General features: G+C 32.0%; 1 protein-coding gene across 1 annotated transcript in view; it reads left to right on the forward strand.

Moving 5' to 3' along the window:
- The window catches only part of LOC106639004 (sphingomyelin phosphodiesterase), a 657,347-nt gene that overhangs the window by 192,030 nt on the left and 441,519 nt on the right, over positions 1–23,798 (forward strand). Inside the window, exon 3 of the mRNA XM_089589283.1 lies at positions 16,836–17,228. Within this exon, the coding sequence (XP_089445409.1) occupies positions 16,836–17,228 (393 nt within the window). The remainder of the gene's footprint in view (positions 1–16,835; positions 17,229–23,798) is intronic.

The following is a 23,798-nucleotide window of genomic DNA, read 5'->3' on the forward strand; positions in this document are numbered from 1 at the left end:
TGTCATGTATTATTGTTAAATGATGAAATATTATAAATATAATAATTTTTTATTTATTGCTATAAAATTTGTCAATTAATTGAAAATTATTATTTATCTATGATAATTATTAAGTTAAGCAATGTATCATCTAAAATTTTTTTCAAACAATATTTTCTATTTTCATATTTTTTTTGCTATCTACTTTAAGAAACACATAATTTTAATTTTTGCATCTTGATAAAGCCACATCTTATTGACCATGAGTAAATAAGGGTTTTTTTAATACAAACATACATTATCCAAACTTAGATCTTGAGATTTCTTTATTGTCATAGCAAATGTCACAACGATTAGAAATAGGTGACGATACAAAATAAAAGGTAATGTCAAGCTGTTTCCTGTGTTTAAAGTTATTTTTAGAATAATGACTCCATTTTCAATTTTTTTCACAGTTATTATTTTTTCTTTCATATTATGCTGTAATAACCTCGTGATTCGTAAGCGTGTTTCATTACTTGTTAACTGATAGGACAATAAGAGACCAATTTATATCCATTATATTTCAATTTATTAGTACGTATAAGGTTCTTGGTACGCTAAGTTTTTTTTTTTTATCATTTATGATAAAGTATGTGTGAAATGTTAATTTTTATGTGTATGTATTATGTTTTTTGTATATGAGTTAAGTAAACTAATACATACAAAAATTAATACTGCATTCATTTTATTATTAAAACGAACCGTGAAACTTTCACATTAAAATAACTTATTTTATAAGTCAACTTATTATGCCCTATGAAATCACGAAGACTTAGATCTATTCCTATTCTGTTTTAATTTAATGTTGAGATTAGTACGATGGATAAACACAATAGGCACTTATGAGATGTATTATTAGGTAATTGAATTTGTCCATACTTATAAAAATATTTAAATCCTGTAGTTATTGTTTCATACATTGTAACTTATAATCAAAAATTTTTTTTTAAACTATATTTTTAGTATCTAAAATGTTTTCTGTATGGATTCAAATAAAATTTTATTTTTATTCTTGCATCTCGATAAAGCTACATAAAATTAACCCTGAGAAAATAAAGTTTTTTCCCAGAATGATCTCACATTTTCAAAACTTTGACGTTTAGACTTGTTTATAGTCATTGCAAATGCTGCAACTATTGGGAATTGTTTTCTGTATAAAATAAAAAGTAATAATAAAGTTTTTAAATGTTTAATGTAATTTTTAGAACAAAAACTTTATTACCAATTTTCTCTTACATAACTATTTTGCCTTCTACCTTATACTTCAATAATTCAATAATTCGCAATCGTAAACCGTCACACAAGCCGTCTGATTTACAAAAATTTCGAATTAACGCTACGATTGAACCTATTCTAAAATTAAGTTCATTAGGTGGCAACCTTAAGTTTATGAGGTGGCACCTTTACGAATATTGCTCAACATTTCTACAGAAAAATTTATATGAATATTATCATTCAATTTATTAACATTTTTTTAAGTTGCATCAAAGATGCTGTATGCTAAATACAGCATGTCGATCTAATGGTATTTCCTTTATTATTTCCAGTCGAAAATAAAGGGTGGAGTACAAACAGTAGACGAAAATTTTTAACAAGAGCAGAAGATCTTGCGTTGCTTCAATAATACTTATACCGAACTTTTTATTGACCAAATAGTAATATTTTTAGTCCCATACCCTACCCTGAAAAATTAACGCAACAAATTTTTTGCATACATACATTATAATAAAAAGCAAAATGATGAGCTTCTCTTAAAATAACCAAAAAATTATTGGAATTAAATGTCATTTAGGTTTAACAGATCATGGAATGCATAGAGCCTCAAAAAAACTTAAGAATTTTTTAAAACAATAAAGTTAGAATTATGTTTATTTTACCTTCATCATACATCGGTAGTACTAGGTATGTGCAGAAACATTATCTAAGTGCAATAGCAATAATGAGAAAGTTGGGACAACCTGATTTTTTTATCACCGTAACATTTTACCTTACATGAAAATAAATGAAGCAAATTTGAAAAATCCTTAACACAATATTTTCGGAAAATTCATTGCTTACGTTTACTATTAAATTTGAAAAAAAGAATTACCTTATTTTTATATTATTGTAGAACCGCATCTAAAAAACAAATTATTTACTACTACAGACATGGACAAAAAAAATATTTCATCAGAAATTTTACTTGACTTACGAATACAAAGATTAGTTATTAAACACATGCTTTATGAACCTCATAGTAAAAATAGTCCATGTCTTATCAGTCATCAAAAAATTTGTACAAAAAATTTTTCGAAAAAGTTCAATAGTCATACTTTTTTTCACAAAAAATAGATACCCAAATTACAAAAGAAGTGACAATAGATGTGATAAGCACATGTATAAAATGAAAAATAACAATTAAAAAGTTTTAGTTGATAATTCAATGGTCGTACAATAAAATCCATTTTTATTAACAAAATATAATTGCAACGTTAATCTTAAGTATTGTGCATGTTGTAACATCGGTGTATCCACATTAATTTTTTTTCCCCTTTTCTTCAAAACTTTCCGTGCCAATTTTTATAACACTAAACGCAGGGGCCAATGTGCATCTGCAAAGAAGAATACTCATAGCTCCTTAGCTACGACCATGCATGACTCACATACATGCACGCTGGCCCACGCTGACTGGAAATGCAAAATATGATATTTTTCTACAACCGTAGATACAAAAGTTTAACTGGGAACGTTAAACTGAAATATTAAATGCAGATATAATGTTAGATAAACATAAAGTTAAACTTTAGGATAGCTTAGAATTAACACATAGAAATAAGCAAAGATACTATTCCAAGCCAGAATCGTCACAAACAACCAGTATGTACTACACAAATAACATACAACTACATTACATATTAACTATAACAAATTTGGTACACAACATTAGTAATCTTCAAAGAACTATCCGATTTTTACCATTCCAGTTTGCAAACTCATAAATTACAGAGCAACCATTTTTTAATCGCTTTAATACTTTCATAAACATACTGCAATAGTCTAATTTGTAATCTAGTTGATTGCTAACACTTTTTTCGTCCCTCAAGTGGAGTGCTTTCCACCCTAGGGCACACTTTCCGCCCGCCAATTACTTTCCGCCCACAGGCGGGAAGAACCATTGTGGCGCTGCCGGGCCCAAAGTTCGTTCCCACCCTAGGGTGGAAAGTAATTGGCGGGCGGAAAGTGTTCCCGCGGGCGGAAAGTTGCACTTTGGGGGCCCAAGTTGTGCTTTCCACCCTAGGTAAGAAATATACTATTCCCGAATGTAAAGGAAAAATGGAAAATAACCCTTCCTTTTCTCTTGACTTGGAGAGTGAGTCCGTATGACTGCCTCCAATAAGGGTAACAGAGTCCTGATTCCCTAGGGTACCACGAGACGACTCCCTCTCCAACTACTAGCAGCAGAAAATATGCTTACCAAAATTATATTAAAATTCCGTATTATTTTTGTAACATCATAATCATTCAAACTATCAGTAAAACAAGTTATGTTAACTCACAACAGGCAAAGCACTAGTATTCTAACAACTGCTATTCTTATTATAATTATTATGATTGCTATTATTGCTATTAAGACTATTATTATCATTAAATCTATTATTATTATAATTATTACTATTATTATAAATACCACCGCTAATTATAAGTTAGTACAGCCACAGCCACCGTTTTGGCGCTTAAGTAGTAGTATTAATTAAGAACTCACCGATTGTTTGTTCACCTTAGCATCAACCGAATTGTTAAGCGATTTTCACCGTTCTTTTTGCAATGAACTTAGCTGAACGAACAACCGATGTTTAGCGTTAGTAAATATTAACAATATCTTGTCGTAATGTTAAGGTTAAAATATATTGAAATTCTTTCAACTTTGTTGAAAAAGGGAAAGGAAGGGCATGAGCAAGTGAATCTCCTTCCCTCCTCTTGGCGCAAAGAGGAGAGTGAACTGGATGTGGGAAGTGCCAATTTCTGAGTGGCTGAACTAGAGCAGTTCTAGCCAATGAGATTTTCGGCTATTATGATTTTTGCAAGATTTTCCACCCGCAAGCTCTCCTGCGTTGTTATCGAACCAGCGCGTCACCGAGATCCGCTACTCCTTATAAAAAAGGTCTGAAGGCACAGGAAAAAGACAGTTTAATTTTCACCCTCGAACGGTTGACTAAGTAGCTAGAGTCCGCCTCTGCTATCTCACGGTTCTTCACGAGTGCGGTTTTTAATCTTCGATCTTGGACACCCCGCGCTGGTTCGCTCCAGTGTATACCTTAAGACCAGAAATAAAAGCAAGTCAAATTGTAATATTAAAGTGAAAGTTTTTTTCCTTTTTCTCTCGGTTCAAAATTCGATATCGGCGAATATCGCGCTACGAATTTAAATAGACAAATTACTCCTCACGTAAAGTCTAGGACAATCACATTTACCCCGGATGGTACTGGTGGATCCTAGACCGGTCGCGAACTTGAACCATTCTCCCCCCTTACGCAACCTCTAGAGTATAACTAACTTTGCTCGTTACGGTACTGGTTACCTCTAGATCGCGAACGGGATACGGTACGACACATCATACCAAGTATCCTCGATAAATCCGAGGCACGCCGCGAACAAGTACATCGTATTATTGCTCGACAATTGCGTCAATTTAATTATAACGGTTGTCCTCACCCCCTTTCAAATACTCAGACAAGAAAAATAACTACCTTTTAGCCCCGCTTTCCACCTACGTCCAGTGCGAGTCCCGAGCTATTAAGCGAAAGCTTAAGCTTGAATGGTACGTTGCGCTGACGTTACAATGTATTTAAAGTATACAGTATATTTTTGATTATCTTTATGGAGGAGGAAATAAAGCATGACGTAAAATAACGAAAATAGATGCGATTGATAAAAAAGGCGATGTCGACATCTTTAATAAAATATCAGAGTATGTAGATAGCCACTATTTTAGCCCCATGAAAGCAGCGATTACAAGAGTTACCTATGTGGGGACGTAGTTATTTTGTATTTAATTAACCGGAACTTATTAAAAATAAACAAGAAATAGATTTTCAAGAGAATAATATGTTTAAAGCAATAGAAAACTCTAAAATGTCATTAACGGCTTGGTTTAGATTAAATAAAATAGATATATTCGCAAAAAACAAGTATGTGAATATTTCAGAATACAACAGTTCTTATTTGACATTAAAAAGTTGGGTTAAAAAAGAATGGGTTAGACGTAATTTTACAATAGAGCAACTAAATACAGTCTTACCTAAAGACTTTGAAATTTTTTTTTTAATTTATTTTACATTGGATGTGTGGAGCTAGATTATTTAAAAAATTGAAAACAGTTAGTAACATACATTACATTTCGTTGAGATACATGGCTATTGCTTAAAGTTAACTCAAACACGACTCTTTAATGTATAAAATATTTAAAGAACCTTGTAGTGTTACGCTGCCATATCAACTAAATAAACTTTTTGCATGGTTTTTAATATCTGAAGACGGTTGTGATAAGTCTGTTTGGGAATCGGTTTAAAAACTTCTTATTATAGATTTAAAAGCCGATGAATAAAATAATGCTTTCTTACGCTGACATGAAATCCTTCAATTTGTAGGAAATTCATGTAAAAATTATAGATTACCAGAACCAAATGAAACAGTAAAATCTGAGAATGTTAAAAATAATCAAACTCTTGCTAAATTAGAAACAAATTTTAAAGGATTTATTTGCTAACCCAAGCAGTAATAAAAAAAAAAAATTTTCATAGAATTTTAACGGTGTTACAAATATATATTTAACTTATGGTCTGAGAGGTTCTGAAAAAACACTTTTATACAAAAAATTTACTTTTTTTTTGTTTAAAAAGATAAAGGTTATATCCATTGTTTGGATAGAAATGGCTTTTATTTTATGATCTAAAGAAATGACAAGTCATAGAACATTTTAATTACCATTAGATATCGATAACATTAAAACTTTTTTCTTAGTATACAAAGCTTCAGAAAAAAAATTACAAGAAGAAAATGTCATTATTTGGGACGAAGTTTTCAAGATTTCTCAAAAGCTTTGGAAATAGTAGATAAAACTTTAAAAGACTTATATTCCATTTAAAGAAAAATTATTTATGTTAGGATACGATCTTAGACAAATACTTACGATGATAAAGCACGAGTGTTGATGTTTTATAATTAGTAAAACTATAAGGTATTTATTTCTATGAAAACACTATTGAATTATGAAATTAAAAAATAATATATGATATACAGATTTAAAATTTTTATAATTGTTCATGGACATTGCAAATGGAAGAATAAAGTCTTATGAAATTCTACAGAAATAAAAAATTGATGATGTTTTTAAAAATATTCATAGAGTGGGTATGAAAAGCTGCCTATACAAAGTTATTTTAGCAACTCATAACAAAATTTTGTACACTTCGAATAATAAAACTTTCAGTTTTACTAAAGAAAAAGACTATACTTATTACAACATAGATTACGCAAAATATAAAGGTAGTGATCGCTCTGATAAAAGTATAAACATAATTAAACATAAACATAAGAAAGTATAACATAAGCTTTTCTATAGAAACTGTGAATGATAAACATAAAGGATTACCGCCACATATTTCATTTTAAAGTATATGCTATTGTTATGTTGATAAGAAACTCGAGTATTTTTAATGGATTGTGCAATGGCATTAGATAATGTATAACAAAATTATTTAAATATAATTAAGAAGCAGAAACACTAACAAGTAAAAAATCTGGTGATAATGTTTTATTTCAAGAATAACGATTAATACTGGTTATAATTCATTTTTATCCTTTATTATACACAGAAAACAATTTCCAATAGTTCTAGATTTTTCCATGACAATCAATCTATCGCAAGGTCAAAGTTCTGACGAATAAGCATTTTACTACAAAAGACCTTTATTTTCTCATGGTCAACTATACATATTGGTATCAAGATATAAAAGTCCTGAGAATATATTTGTACAACATGATTCGGAGAACCAAGCAAACATTGAAAACATTGTATGGCAAAAAATTTTTATCGTTAATAATTTCATTATTTGTTTGTCAGAGCTTATTTTTTAAACTTTTTTATTTTTCCTAAAGAATTAAGTTTTTTAAATACATAGAATGCATCTTAAAAATTTGAATTTAATCAAGTTAAAGCATAAAAAAAACTGATGTATTAAGTTTGTATATTGACAAGTTCTTTTATTAAAAAACAATAGAAATTCTTACACAACAAAGCTTTTCATGTTTATTTTAACTTTGACATTCATCTTAAAATTTTTATAATATTAGTCTAAAATTGATCTTACGAAATTAAAGGACAGGACAGCTTTTAATTTTGTACTAAAAATTCTATAATGACAAGAATCGTCGTATATTTTAAATCGCTGATTTCATGGTTATACAAATTTTATACTTTAATCTTTTGTGCTAAATACCATTTCGCTGCTATGTTTTGTTAACAATCATTATTGAGTCATAATTATTTTAATTTTTACGGTGATACAGATATGTTTATTTTTCTTGTACAATAAAGCTTTTCTAAAAAAATTTTTATCCCTGAATACTTATATGAATCCTTATATGAATACATCTAATAAGTCCATCATTTTGTAGGTATTAAATTTAAATCACATGTTGTTATTACATTTAAAGTTTTGAACATTCTTGGGGGTTGGCACGTGAAACGTGCAGGGGGTGAAGCCCTACTATATATAGATACACATCTGTGTGTGTTATTGTGTGTGTCTTATACATCATCATTAATTGTATATCTTATATATCAAATAATTTTCTTTCTATAAAGTAAATTACTTTTTTTACTTTTGTAAACTATAAAAAAGAAGTAACAATTTCGTTCATATCCTAGTTAAATTAATTTTGAAGCATTGCATCGTTTCAAGAATATTGTTGACCTTATATTAATGAGACTGTCACAGCTAGAGAAGAAGCACAAGTACATTAAAACTGAGCTAAGGAGGGGCAATACCTGCTTCAAAAATATTTATCAGCATCAAAATATCATTTTAAATCTATATGCCAGATTGAGTTTCAAAGTTTTAATAGCTAAGCATTATTTATACAATGAGTTGGAAAAAACCGTTATGAACTATACTTTATGCATTGTATATCATAAGGATAATAATTTCGAAAAAAAAAATTCAAATAATTATTTGTCAATGACAGAACACTTACGTTAGTGGTAATGTAGCAGATGTTGTTTATCACATGATAAGGTACTGAATAGTTTCTTTCTCTGTTTTTAAAAAATTATGTTTGGCTTGTTAATACGACTATCATGTTATTTATTAAATTCTAATTGTAGTACATGAGTCATATAACTAACTTTTTTTCTGACTTTTTATCAGATATACGTCTATACGTCTTGATATTGAACTTTTTCGGGCTCTGACCCATCACAGCTGCTTGAGATTAAATAATTTTGGTAACCTCCTTAATAAAAAGTAATAAATTGGTTTTCGATACCTTGTAAAATGTAAATATTTCAGACGAGCAGTTTGGCTTGTAGCATTTTTCAAAAACAGTTTAAGCTTTACTTACAAGCACTTAATCATTAATTTTAAAGCGCAATTTTTCATTATTCTATCGTAAGCTATGGATTCTTATTAAAGTTGAACTTCAGTGATAGCCATAACCTCAGTAAGCTTAATTCTGATTACTCAATGCTTTTGAGTGTTACAGGCTGCAATAAAATTTAGTTTTATATTAGGCCACGTTTAATGTCCAGAAAGACCAAACTTGTTCCACGTCTCATTTTCCAAAGGGGGACTAGATCTTTTACATAAAGATTCCTAAAGACTGCTGTACGTCTAGTAAGGGTAAATACTACAGTTTGTATGTAGTCTTAAAATCTTATATCATAGATCATCTTATATCTGTAGTGTGCAAAGTTTTTGGTACTTAACCATATTGTAGAGTGGACTGCATCGATGCTATAACATATTTACGAGTTATTCCCTTGAAGGTGCATCTCATTTGTACTCTAAAAATAAGTCTATTGCAGTTAACTTGTACCAATAATCTAGGCTTCATTTCATAATACTATATTATTGCTATAAGATCAGCCTACCATGTTCCATCGTATTTACTACTTTTTCTCTTTAAGGTGCATCCCATTCATACTTTAGAAATACATCTATTACAGTTAGTATGTACCAATTATCGATGTTTCGTTTAAGAATACTGTATCATTACTATACCATTAGCCTGCTATGTTCTATTCCAACCTCAGATGCCACACTTTCGTTATGGATAGTTACGATAAGTTGGCTTGTGATAACGATTTCCCGTATTAATGAATTGTGAGTAAATAAAACTTTGACTTGTGGATTATTTAGTACATATTACATTTTATCGATTTCTTCAGTAATATCAAGTATTTTAGACAAGTTTTCTTTGATTACATTTACATTTAACTCCAAGTTTGCAACTTTTTTAGCATTTATATATCGCTCTTACTGCTTACCTTTTTACGTTGCTCATAAAAAATAATTTTTATTTTTTTTCTAGCTATAAGATCAAATATAAAAGCTCCAGTCTCTTTAAGTTTATCATTGTTGTTGCGTCTTTTGAGGTTTATTTTTATTGTAGCTTTTTCTGTGAGCAATTAAAAATTGTAAAAGCAAGTTGCATTTTTCTGAATAATCCTTAATCATGCAATATTCATAAGAGTGCTTGTAAGATTAGTTTTATTATGATCATCTTTCTTTTGTGGACTAATTGCTCTCTCAAACGGTGTAATATAATAATTGTATTTATGTCGTTTCATGTATGTAATAGATAGCAGGCTTATATTACATGATCTAGAAAAAAAAACAAAATAACTTAATTTCTTGTTTTACGTCCTTATTTTAGTGATAATTTCCTAAAGAGGATTAGTAATAGGTTTCAAAGGGTTCTGAAAATTTTTTTTAACGTTATTTCTTCCAAATTTGAGTAATTTTTGATTTTCGATGGCTTTTTCAGCTGTCACTAATTAACTCAGTATCTCCTTTCCTGTAGATCTTAGAGTTAACAAAACAATGTATTATGGGTGACCTATATTTATAGAAAATTTTCGAAATTTTTGCAATACCAATCGCTGTTTATTTCTCTATAGTTGTCGATGACAACGAATCCATATTTGTCATGATTCCGAAAGTTTTTTCAAAGGTCTTTTAAGTGTACAACAAGTAAGAGTTAACGTTATTTTTATATCCACGTTTTAAATTCAACTTATTTTGACGAAAAAAATATTGACATTTTCCCTCATGAGGTATTTCATTACCTGTACGTATAACCAACAAAAATAGAGGACTTTAGGCAAAGTGTTATACATCGTCTATGGTCTATAACAGCTCTTTGAAGACTTTACTTAGGCTAATGAAATGCTTACGTATAAATAGACGTTATCAAGCCTCATTGAATTAGGGCTTACAATGAGATCTAGTAGACTGTTTGTTGGTATACAGTTAAATAGTTTAGAGAACACAGCTTGAATACTTTTAGGAAATAAATAACCTTTTAATTTAATTGCTTTTTATATTTTACGACAGCATTGTAGCTTAGTTATTGAAATCTCACAGTCTATAATTTGAGATTTATGTCTGTACAATACAACAGCTACATAACGACTAACGCAGTAACTTATCGTATGTGAAAACGTAGTCCTTTAAACAGCGTCATAATAACTTTACCTGCAGGACATCAGGCTACATACATTAGGCTACCAGAACTGTGGTCATGGCACTAAATTTGCCAAGCATTTGACTAGAAGTGATAAAAATATAATTCAATCAGACACAGTGTGCTAGGAATATGATATAGTTTATCCTGAGATTCGAGACAACATCAAGGCCTGCTTAACATCATCGTACTGTTTAATACAGTCCAATGAATAAGAAAATTCTAAAAACTAGCTAATATGTACAGCGAAAGTAGATAGTAGTGCATGGTAAGGCTATGAAAGCTGATTTTTGGAATCTCAAGTGTTTACATGACAATACTTGCTCCTCCTGCCTGGAGGGCACGCTTGGTTCTTAATTTATATAACGTCTTCTCAAGTAGGGCAGCAGATGAGCTCCTATTTCTTCAATGTAGGGATCAAAAGTAGAGGTAAAGAGTAAGAAAATTGAAGAGGATAGATAGGAGTAAAAAAGTGTAAGAAAATAGTTAAAATGACCTAGTAACGGTCTGTGGTAAGGCACTACGAGCATTTAGTTAGGTAAACGGCATATGAGTAATACGCTCTTAGGATGGCGTACCTGAGCACAGAGGTGCTATGAGCACAGAGGTAAAACGAGCACAGAAAAGCTACGAATACAGGTAAAGAAAGGGGTTGAGCGCAGAGATGCTACAAATTTAGGTAATAAAAGGAGCTGAGCCTGTGACGTGGTTTATCCAGCCTGTAAGCGGCCGTCCTAATATCCTGTCACAAAGCTCTCTCGGACGCCACTTATCTCGTTGCTATATACTGGTTACCTCTTTGCTAGAAGGTCTGCCACAGGTGTCTGGCTCAAAAACTCTAAACACTCTTAAAAGAAAACATAAAAGAAGAATAATAAAGCACTTATTACAAATAAGCACAATAGCTTCTATAAATACCACAGCACACCCGTGATGTTAACTCATTTACACACACACACACACACACACACACGCACACACACACACACACTCAATATTTGACTTGTCTCTTTCTGTGACTTACATAAATATAAGCATTAATACACGGTTCATTTAAGGTCAGTATGCCTGCCAATGTATTTGTTTTTGTATGGTGTACGGTATTTCTGCCCTAACTGAAGCTCGTCCTAGTATCGGTAGTGGCTTACTTACATAGCCAGCTTCTCTATTAATCTTAATCACTTACCTTTCTCTCTTTTTATCTCTCTTTCTCTCTCTCTATCTCTCTTTCTGCTGTTTTTTCCTATGTCATCTGTCATTAACCGTGTAATTCTTAAACGCTGATCTGTACGCTCTGCTCTCTCTATGCCGTGTACCTAAATCGACGCGATGACCTGGCCTTTAATTTGTTTCCCTAACATCATGGGCTTGTACATATTTTTTTTTTTACTCACTTTCACGCTCACTTGATTATACTTCACACTTATACCACTTTTCTTATTATCTTTGGTCGTTCTCTATCATTTGGCTTGTATTCCATGGCACCGAAAATACACATTATATAATGTGCTACAGACATACTTATACAGAAAATATACAAATTATTATAGGACTCAGACGCCACTGATGACTTGTCCAAAATATAAAGGTACTAGTGGCCCCTTATATTGGCTTTGCCTAAGACTTATTTAGTGAAACACCGCAGTACGTTGAAACATAAAATAAGACCTTTTTAGTTGAAAATTCTCCATCTATTTCTGACATTCCTCAGAACAAAAGAATATCTTTTTAAAAACATTTTTTTTTGGAATCCATGCAGTTAATTAAGTCAGATGATAGGCTGTAAGAACGATAAATATAGTTATGCTCAGAAGTACCATGCGTTCCTAAAGCCATGAAATACTTGTTGGCCCTGAAAGGTCACTGATTTGCATTTTTTTATTTTTTCACATTTTTTTACATATTTTAATAAAAGAAAGAACTATCTGTAATAACTGTAAGGATTTGGAACTGATAAAAGAATATAACTATAACGTTCTTTTTTACAGTCTTACAACTTTGTAACCAAATAAACAACAGGGTAATCTTTCAATTTTTTATTGCAACAATAAATACAAATACATGTTCTTCTACCTACTAAAAAATCTTGAAGATTTAAGTGATTACTGTAAGGGTTATAGTCGAAAGCTAATTTTAAATGACTTAGATTCTATATTTGTTAATTTTTATGCTGCTGTTTGAATCTCCATGGATGTTTTGCGTCAGTTTCTTAAGCCTACAGTTATAAACATTCAAAGCATTTAAAGTCCTCCTTCAAATTCCTCCTCTTGCCACTGTAGGCATAGTTTAAAATTTTTCTGACCCATAGAGGCCAGTATTTATCAGTTTTATTAAGTTAAAGTATATTTTTTGGCAAGGTATTTCAAGGTCCAAAGGCCCTTAAAAAAACCACTGGCCTTAACTCTTTCTTGTTTAAAGCTTCCAGCAAACTTGACTGCCTTGATACCTGATGATGAATTCCTTTGGCCTGTTATTGTAGCACCAGAAAAATCAGGAGGAAGGCTACAATGTTTCAAGCGTTAGAGCTAGTTGTAGAGCTTTTTCCTAACGTCTCTTAGTATTACGCCAGAGATGGCGCTGTCAAAACTACCATCTTGTTTTTCACAGACTCAGTTGTTTTTGTGATCTAAGGTTGCGAGATTAGTTCATGATGCTTGCTTCTTGGAGACTGTCCCATTTGCTAAATTTCATTTTTCTCCATAGCTGTTACGAGCACTTATTGCAGACCACAAAGAGGATCAGTGGCTTCTAACTGAATGTTTATGGTCAAAAGATTAGACAAGACTTTGCATAGTCTTTTTGTTGATGAATCGTTGCCAGAAGTAGTAGTAAAAATTTATTTTTGGACAAGCTAGTTCCACATTAGATGTCCCTAAACAGAACCAACAAGATTGATGGTTGAGAAGAAAACATAAATACTTATAATGGCCCTGAGAAGACCTCCAGCCATTCCACATTATTACTTTTGAAGTTAGAGAACTGGCTGCGGGTAGCTTGACTTTTACCTTCAGAGTCTTCGCATATGGAGACCGTCGTAGAAGGAGATACGCCATTGGCCATAGAATATTTTGTCTCTAGGATTACCCCAGATAAGCATCCACTTATTATTAGTTGGTAGAGTGAGATAGGAGAATCCCTTCTCTGTGAATATGCCTGTGTGAGTTTGACGTAAGTCTCAGGTCCAGTGGAGAAAAGTTTTATTAGTAGCTGTTACCAATGTGTTGTTATTGATACCCAGTAGCACGACTTTCAACAGTATGCTTAAAAAATTGCCAGTAAGAGAGTGTGATATTTATCAATTTGCTTTGGGATATTATTACCAGACTTTTAATCCTATAGCAAGTATCTCCAAGTTTACTTTAATACCACCTAGCAGATCCTACTTAGCTTAAGTAAGAAGCTAGCGTATTTTTCCAAAACTTTGAGATCATTTATTGCTAACTATTTTTTAAGAAAAAAACTGTATTATAACCATCTAAGAAATGTCAAGATACAGTATGCAAAATTGTAGCAAGAATGGTTAAGTAGTTTCTGTGGTTAGCCAAAGATTTTTGTGACTTTGCCTTATACATATAAAAGTAACATTAAATGTTTTTTACTCTGTGTGCGCTCAGGAATGATTAGAATTTCATCAGATATAAAATTTCATATAATGTGTTAATACTCAACATCGACTATATACTGTATATGTGCGTGTCATACGTTACTGAAGCCCAGTACGAACTTTTACTAATCGAAGTAACTCCATAAAATTGCATACGAGGGTGATTCAGTCAGTGTAAAGTAACATTAAAACATAACTACTCGCCCTTTAGCAGTCAAAAGTTGAGGCTCTATTTCAGAGCTGTTTAGCAGTTAGTTTTTATACGTAGCATAAAAACAATTGTTTTAAAGTTATCGTTGATTTTAATATGGTATGACACACAATAAGTTGTAACTAAACTTATGTCAAAATTTCGGAATGATTGGTTTCGTAGTTTTTGAGATTTATGTGAACATACAAACAAACCCTATCTTTTCATATAACAGTAAGATAGCACGATAATAGCTATTACGTCTCAAGCTGTAAATCACAAGAGTAGGAGGTTAGAGAGCATACTACGATTACTAAGCTTCTATAAATTAATACTTGCTGCATACCAAGCATTTAGGAAAAGTCAGTCCCAATTCTCTTAAGCACTTATCAGCTTCTATCATAGAATGCTAAGATAAAGTATCTACATGCACTTTTCGATTTTTTTTTTTTTTGCTTGAATGAAGGTAGTAGAAAGAGAGAGAGACAGAGAGAGAGAAACAGCCAGAGAGAGAGAGAGGGGGTATGTTAGTGATAGTGCATTTACACGAAGGGCAGGCTTGAACTGAACGCAATTAGCTGTAATGAAAGTCTAAAGTGAGATCACCATAATTATTTTGACACACCACTGTTACGGTTATACTACTTAAGAATACTAGGATATTCAAGTTATATGAGCACAATAACGTTTTTTCATGGGTGTAATACATATCATGTATTTTGAAAATTAATAACATCTAAAGCTGTTTAAGTAACTGTGCAGAGTAGAATGATAAACAGTAAAAAACGTAATTTAAACTTCATAGAGCTAAAGAGAAGAAAAAATATTAAATGTAACATTTCTGGTGGTGTTGTAAAAGCTACTATAAATAGTAATTTTTTTAGTCCTATTTAAATTGAAAAAGCTATTGTATTTAATAACTTATTTTACTATGGCCTTGTTACTCAAATCTAAATGAAAATTTTTTTTCGCAATAGTGTGCGGAAAGTAGGTGTTTATTTCACTGATATTAGTGTGGAAAATAGATTATCCACACTAATATAAGTGCTGAAAATACCTATTTTCCGCACACTTATTGCGAAAAAACTTGTACGCAATTTGTGTGGGACGATTTTCCGCACTTGTGTGATAGACTCGCACTCGTAGCCAGTGACGGTAACTCATGCCATGCGATCACACTCGTGCTACGCACTCGTGTGCTCAACTGGCACTCGTTTCCGTCAACTCCAGCTACTCGTACTAGTCAATCACGACTCGTGCAGGAAATTGTGTTTTCCGCACTTGTTACGTACATAACTAATGTATCACTAAAAATTTGTTCATACACCGTTAGCCTTATAAGTCACTTCTTCAAAAAACTTTGTAAATAAATAAAACATCAACTTATACTACGGCTATCGTATATTATGTTCTAAGAATCTTGAAACTAAATTTCTTTTACTGTAGTAGTTTCAATTTTTTTTTAATTCCCTACGACGACTTGCACGATATAAATGCTTATAACCCAGTGTAAGGGTACACTTAAATAGACCTTACAAATAAATACAATAAAGATACCTGGAAGTAGTGATTTCAGGATAAGGTAAATTCAGAATAAAAAAAATTAACCTTAAAATATTTGACTGCATTTTTATGGGCTTCTGAACTTATAATGTACTAGTTTAAAAACACTGCTTTTTACTAATGAATAAGAGCTTATCAACGCGTAACGTCGAAAAAGTGTGGTGTTTAAAATACTTTGAAGTCGGAATATGCCGTGAAAAACTTTTATTCTTAGAAGATTATTTTTTTACCATGTGACTAATATAATAAAACGATTTCGTGTGACACGATTAAACTGAGTAGTGTAATAGTTATATGACATGGCAGAATTATAAAGACGAATTATCTTATTAATTCGATAATATATTTTATATATTTTTTTAAAGAAACATAAGAAGAATTTTAGTCTGAGTTAGTGAAAAGATTGAACAACAACAGAACGTCAAAAAGGCTTTGGTAACAGGACGACGTTTTTATATGGTTTCTGAGATGAATAACAGTAACTTTTATACTTTATTATAATTCTTTTTTTATTATTGGTTAGGCTTCACTACACTAATTCTAACTTTAGCACTTTTTAAGAATGGATACCGGAACTGTTTCAGAGCATATTGAGTCTTCTACACTAAAACTCCCTTTACACCAACGTTCCTTTTTTTGAGAAAAAGATAAAATTGATTGTTGTGTTTTCACTCTTTGTAAATGTTATTAGAAACTTTTGGTTATCTCATGTTTTTTTAATTTTAATTCCAGGGAGAAGTTATTTTTGTACTAAAACAGATAGAAATGACTCCAGCTCAGATATGCAGTTTTGTCATTGGTGATGCATGTGAAGATGTCTATAATCCATTACATGACTGGGAAGTGGCTTTTCCCCCAAAAGAAAAACCAAAAGTACTACCTCTTAAGCCATTACGTACAGATGTCCCAGTATTTAAAGTGCTACATATTTCTGATACGCATTATGATCCATATTACCAAGAAGGATCGAATGCTGAATGTAATGAGCCACTGTGCTGTCGGCTTACAAATGGTCCACCAGCTGATCAATCAGCTGCTGCAGGTAGATGGGGAGATTATAGAAAATGTGACATGCCTAAGCGCACACTTGATCACATGCTGCAACATATTCGAGACACTCACTCGGTAATTATTACCTATTTTTACTTTTATGATCGAGTTTTGAGATTTTTATAATAATCAAGAAAACGTCCAGAACAAGCTTCTTGTCTTTTTGCTTATAAGACATAAAATAATTATACAATCTTTTTTTTAAATCGTTTTACATATTTTTAAAATTATCAAAAAACCCCAAAAAAGGCAACTTTTTCTTACGTTAGTTAGCAAATTTTGTTAACTTTCATTTAAAATATACTGAAAAAAAAAACAAATCTTATTTACTAAGTAATAATTATAGTTTGAATGTGTGAAGTTAGCTGCAACGTGTTATTAACTCGATTTGTTTACGTGTTTTATTGATTGCTGAAAAAAATCAAATCAAATGGGACCTTAATTTAACATGTAAGAAACCATTTGAGATAATACTAAAAAAATAAATAAAAAACCAAAAAAGTCAGTGACTCCTCTAACGTTAGTAGTTATTACGAAACAGTAGCCCATCAGAACAAATAACCACAACATAGGGCCCCCGTGTCATCGTACGCTTACTTAAAAGGGTATATTCTTTTTGCACATGGACTATGTAAACTTATTTCGTAGACCACTGTATTTCTGTTCGCTTACAAAAAGAGGGTACATCCCCCAACACATTTTCTTACTAATCTGCCATGACAATTACTTAAGTTTTTCTGTACGTATACTTATTGATATTCATTTTACGCACATGTATAACAGAGTCGCTAAGGCCGCTGTGATAGCTAACCAAAAAAACTTTCCAACCAATCTTGCTGAAATTGTGCATACTGACTCTCGACACTTTCAAGATGGCTTAAGTTTATTCATTCATTTTTTTTTAAATTGACTACATCGTTCTTCTACCATAAGCATTTAATCAGGAGCCACTGATCCCCTTTGTGGTCTGCAACGAATGAACTATTATTATAATTTATTGCGTTAACAAAAAAGTTGACGTGAAATAATGTCATGTTATACACAATAATACACATAAGATCTTTGATAAAAAACATCTGTTGTACACTGCATACTCTGCACATCGTTGTTATCAAAGTAACTCCTAATATTTTTTTTTCATATTTTTACTCAACTTGGATGATACTTCTTTGCAGCTTTGTCATCTTTACTTCATCATCTTATTTCTTTGATCCCCATGATTTTTTTTTTATAGATTAAGACCGACATTAATTTGGTAAAAGATAAGTTTCCAACTATTGTTTACCAATTTTCCGTATTTCGTTCTAACAATTATGTTTAAAAACGAAAGGATTGATTGAATCCATTAAGGTTGCAAATCATCTTAGGAAGCACTGATTGTTAACGCTGCATTAAGGTTGATGAATTTAAATCTTTTTTCTCCGAAATATTTTCTTTACAGGCTTTACTTTTTGTTGTTGTTACGCACTATCTTGAAGTTGTGTGCTATTAATTGTTTTAAAGAGCAGGTATATTCAAGACATTGAAAAATAGTTTATCACATTTGAGCGTACGTAAGCTACATAGCTAGGTATTTAAGATCATTTCATTTGAAGAAAAGTATATATGCGAAAGTACAAAACCATTTTCTGGAACTTTTCTTTATTATATTGACTGCAAGTATCACCACTGGTCCTTTTCAGAGCTATTAGAAATCCTTACGTTCACTAAGTCACCATAAAATTTATTGTTCTTTCTTAACGCTATAAAACGTTACATTATCTGCCTAACAAATATTTTTCCAACAACTATTCCCGAAAAATGTTTCAAAGCAAATTCTGGCAATGATTCATCCACTAATAGACATTACGTTTACTAGTAGACATTACGATCAGAGCTCTTTATTACAAGGCTGGATGTCTAGATCACTAATGATCCTACATTATTCTTTTAATGCTATGCATTTGACAAGGTACAACTGATCCTTTGAAGTTATGCATTCAGCGAATCTATTAGTTAAGCTATAAAGAAGGAGCATACTTGATAAAGTGGGACAGTCTTCAACAAACAAGCAACACGAATGAATCTCCATCGTGGATCACCAAAAATCAAAGCTTTCCGATAAAAAGGTTCTTTGGATGCTATTGTCTTTAGTATAATACCAGAAGGCGTTAGGGAAGACAACTACAATTGATAAGTGGTCAGGTCAGAGAAGATCACCCTCAGGTATCCAGGTAGTCACATTTGCTGAAAAGTTTAGTCCAAAGAAATTTAAGCTCATTGGTCCTTTTGAGGTACATGCAACGTTAAACTACTTTGTTAATTAATATAACAACTTTAAAAAGTAGACCATAAGCAGCACTTACAAAGCTTAGGGCTCGCTAAAGTTTTAACAATGTCTACAGTTATAAGAGGGCAAATTAAAGAGAAAACTAAAATGCTTAAAATGTATAAAATTGTAGGCGTCAAGAAACTGACGCAGAACATTTATGGAGATTGAAACAGCAGCGTTAAAATCAACACATGAAGAAATCATTAATTGATAGCAGACTGCCTTTCTACACTATTATGGTAATCTATGAATTACTAGTAAAAGTGTTAGTCATGAGTGCGTGTTAACGTGTGTGCTTAGTAAGTGATAAATAAAAAAAATTCTGATTTGATTTTTTTAGAACATTTCTTAAAGATATTAATATTATGTAGACATATTTATCGATGTAGCTCATCGAACATACAACGAAGTATTTTTCATTTTAAATCACTTATTTTGTTTCTGACATAACTTTTATTTATTGACTTTGATGTAATAAATCTAAACTCCAATAATTTAAAAAATAGTTTCAAACACTTTTTGTTAGAAAGTCTCTAGAACGGTGCACTACCGCTTTTACTAAACACAGATTAATTTAAGTATTTAATACTTTTAAAATTACTATTAGTAAAAAATTGTTTTTCACTAAAGTTATTGAATCACTATAATCACTTCTGCGTTACCAATCATAGTCTATTACTCTCAATCGGCCAAGCTTAATTTTTCTTTTACCACTGATAGTATCAGTGTCACTACTTATTAAAATTTAGCACTCTATCCCGCTAACCTTGACACCGTACACCATACCACACTGTTAAAGCGCAAATGCTAATCGAAGAAAGTAAATTTATATTTTCACTAAATTTTAATTTTTGATTCTTTGGAACACTAGCCAAGTACCCTATCGACTCTGCTACGAGCGATCCGAATTGTAAGAGATTTTTTTTTATTATTGTAGTGTGGTTCGTAGCTCATTCCCGATTAAAATTTTCTTTAACGGTTTGTTATTTTATTTGATTTCATCATATATTGTGATGGATCATTTTTGTAATTAAATAATTTTGTGACATAGTTAGATATTGTTTTTTGAAACATAGCAAGAAATATTTTTCACTTAGCTGCTTTTCTGTATCAGTTATTAAATATTTGTTTGAATTTTAAAGTTTAAAAATGATAAAAGAACAATTGTCAACTATATTTTTTTTTTTTTTTTTATTAGTTGTCTAGCATTTTTGAAACAGTTTTAAATTTCTTTTACTTTTTTTCATTTTTTATTAGTGGCTTATTCATACAAGATTGTATTAATATATTAGTTATTTTTCATTGTGTTTAATTCCATCACTACTTTTTCAGTCATGACTAAAGTAGTTGTTTGACTTAAGCACTCTATTACAGTGAGTAGAGCAAACATTCAGAGAAATGAGAGGAACAGAAGTTTGTTATGTGCCTTCCTTATAAGGTTACAGGTAAAAAAAAAATTTTTTTTAATCAAACATTAAAAAAAAAAGTACTGCTGACTAATCTGAAATTTTTTGTGAATTGTTTTGATTTTTTTAACACCACATAAATTGTTCATAAGAAGTTTTAATGATGTACTTAAAACAACTTACTGATATGATTAACGTCCTGCAGTGACATTTACTAGCATTAGTAATTCTACTTTTTTAAAGACGAAGTGGTACGATAATTTATTTTTTCTACCCTTTCAGATAAAAATGTATTGTGGGTTAAAAATAAAAACGTGACTAAGAATGAGTGTTTCAGCGCACCTGACATATGTGAGCTTAAAGTTAAATATTTAATCAGAGTTCGTGGTAGGAAATACTTTTGAGATCATCGAAAGGTTCGATGAAAGTGCAGAGTTTTGTGCTAGTATGCCCGATAAAATCTTGTGCCACGGCTTTAATAAAATTTTTTTCTATTTACGGTGCTTACTTTCTATAACTATTAATACATTAAACATTAAAATATTCATCAAAACAAGGCCTGATTAATGAGTATCCTCAGATAACTGTGATGACATAAGCTTTAACGCAGCGTAGTGGGTTATAAGAACCATCGTTTCATAGAAAGTCCTTCAACTAAGCGTCTATTATGGAAGTATACGTATGATCATCGTACCTCACAGCATTTTTAAACAAGTTGACCACCAGTTGCTACAGGTGCTTATCCTTTTAAATCCTTAAAATCACTCAGGGTCTTATTGGCACATACGTCTAGCCCGTTTTCACATGATGCATTCTTTGCAAGCACCACTATGTGCTTGATGCTTTGCCTAGCTTACAAGTAAATAACTAAGCTTTGTTTGGGTCTATTTTTTTTAACTCCTATATCTTTTAGAAGCCATGACTTTCTACTTACATCCTACATATGACCTTCTACTGGCTTCTTTTAACGATCTTCTTAATGTTGAGCATGCTGTACTGGTAGCTTTGTTATTTATGTCCCCTGTTTCGCAGAGAAAATACGTAGATCGATTCTTACAATATTGCTTCTGATGGTTGCAGGTGCCACGATTGAAGCACAGCTTTGGTTTATCAACGTCTTTGCATTTTAATGAGACATGACCATACTCCAGGCATCGGAGTCACGATAAGCTTTCTTTTAACATAGCAGAAGACAAATCTAACGTTGATCCTACTTATGTGCTATATCAACATTGCACCATCATCGTCGAATATTACTCTCTTTGTTGTATAGATTTGAGCCTTCCAATCTTTGGTATGGTTTCCAATGACCTTCAAAATGGAATCCTTCATTTCTCCTTCTTGGACAATGTTGTTGAGGTCCAACACCTTAAGCGCTATTTCTCTAGAAAAGTGACCACCTTACCTTGGTCAGCTACTAACTTTTAAACACAAAATTCTGCAGTAGTTGCAACACCTGTGGCTCCAAGTAGTAGATCTTTTTTTTTTTTTTTTTTTTTGCTCTATTACTTTTTACCACAGCTCCTGCTTCGTCAAGATTAAAATCAGCCTTCATCGGCATCAATACTCCTGCAAAGATATGCTCTCCGGCAACCTTGACAAAGAATTTTGTTGGGTGGTTGATAGTGTCTTTCCTATTTTTACTCTTAGTATGAAGCCACAGTTCATATTTTTTTGTACTTACTTAAGGCTACTCAGGACCTTGATCTTCCTTTTTTTCTCTGGACCACTTGAGATATTTCTTTTTTTTCATAGCTAGCACTTTTCTCTTTTCTCTAGTGCACCTTTAGGCGTTTTTTTCTGAGATTGATATTAAAGTTATTTCTCCCAAAGTACTTGAAGTTTCACATCTCTTACTGTTTTCTTTAAGTACTTGTACAATAGCCCCTCCATTTCTCAGATTCCAGCTCTTCCTGCTTTAGCTTTGTTTAATAGTAACAAAGCCATCTTTTACCACTTTAGCGGCGTTAACGTATTTGACATTTAAGTCATCATGGAACTATTTGACGGTTTTTCAGCTAAATTAAGAAAATACATAGTTCAACTTCACTGTTCCACAGCTCTTTGTCGAAGACCCACCATGTCATCGGAGTTCTTTTGTATCTGATTTGCTGAAAAGTCTTATGTTGTTTTAAATACGAAAATTGCTACCAAAGCTAGTGCCACTGTTTTTTCAGGCAGAAGGAAGAATTTCTTTAGTCAACTCGAATTGTCTTTCTCCTCCTCTCTCCACAGTCCGTGTGGTCTACGGTAGTCACCGAAGCTTGCACCAACTGAAACTGGTGGAGAATTCCCTCCGTGAAGTAACTGTCTGCGGTACTTATTTTTATCGAAGTTTTTTATAGTCGAGTCTTTTTTGTGGTGAACTAACTGGTTAAGGTCAGTTTACCCGTTTTCCTATACCAAACATCTGGAAAGGATAAGAATCAGCCCAGCAGCCTAATCCATTGCTTGACATAAGCTCCGCTTGCTTTGGCTGGCTAAGAGTTGCCACTCTCCCTCAATACCACCAGTAAAAACTACGCTGGTGTTGTGTAACGGGTATTCAAAAGTTTTTTTCCGTCGTAAATATTTTAGTAGGCACACTACAAGTACTCGAGTGAGACGAGATACAGGCATACAAGTCTATGACTGAAGCAGAGGATCCAACAGAACAAGCTAGTGTGTGCAATGTTCTGAAAAGTGCCACTATGTAACCCAGTTAGTAATAGTGAGTCAAGATAAGTGATCTCACTACGACTCTTTTGTTTTTGAGACGTACCGTCATATAAGATGGGATTACCCAATATAATCTAGGCCCTATTGTCCTATTTCACCCGCTGCCAGAGCCACCATGCCAGCTAGAGTGGGATACTATCGCTTGACATCAGAAACAGCTCGTAAGTATACCTGTATTTTTTGGGTAAAGGTGTAATGCCTGTATCTGAG

Source organism: Copidosoma floridanum, unplaced genomic scaffold (assembly GCF_036245765.1).
Source record: "Copidosoma floridanum isolate Cflo_tuat_1 unplaced genomic scaffold, Cflo_Japanese_pri ptg000008l, whole genome shotgun sequence".
NCBI lineage: Eukaryota > Metazoa > Arthropoda > Insecta > Hymenoptera > Encyrtidae > Copidosoma > Copidosoma floridanum.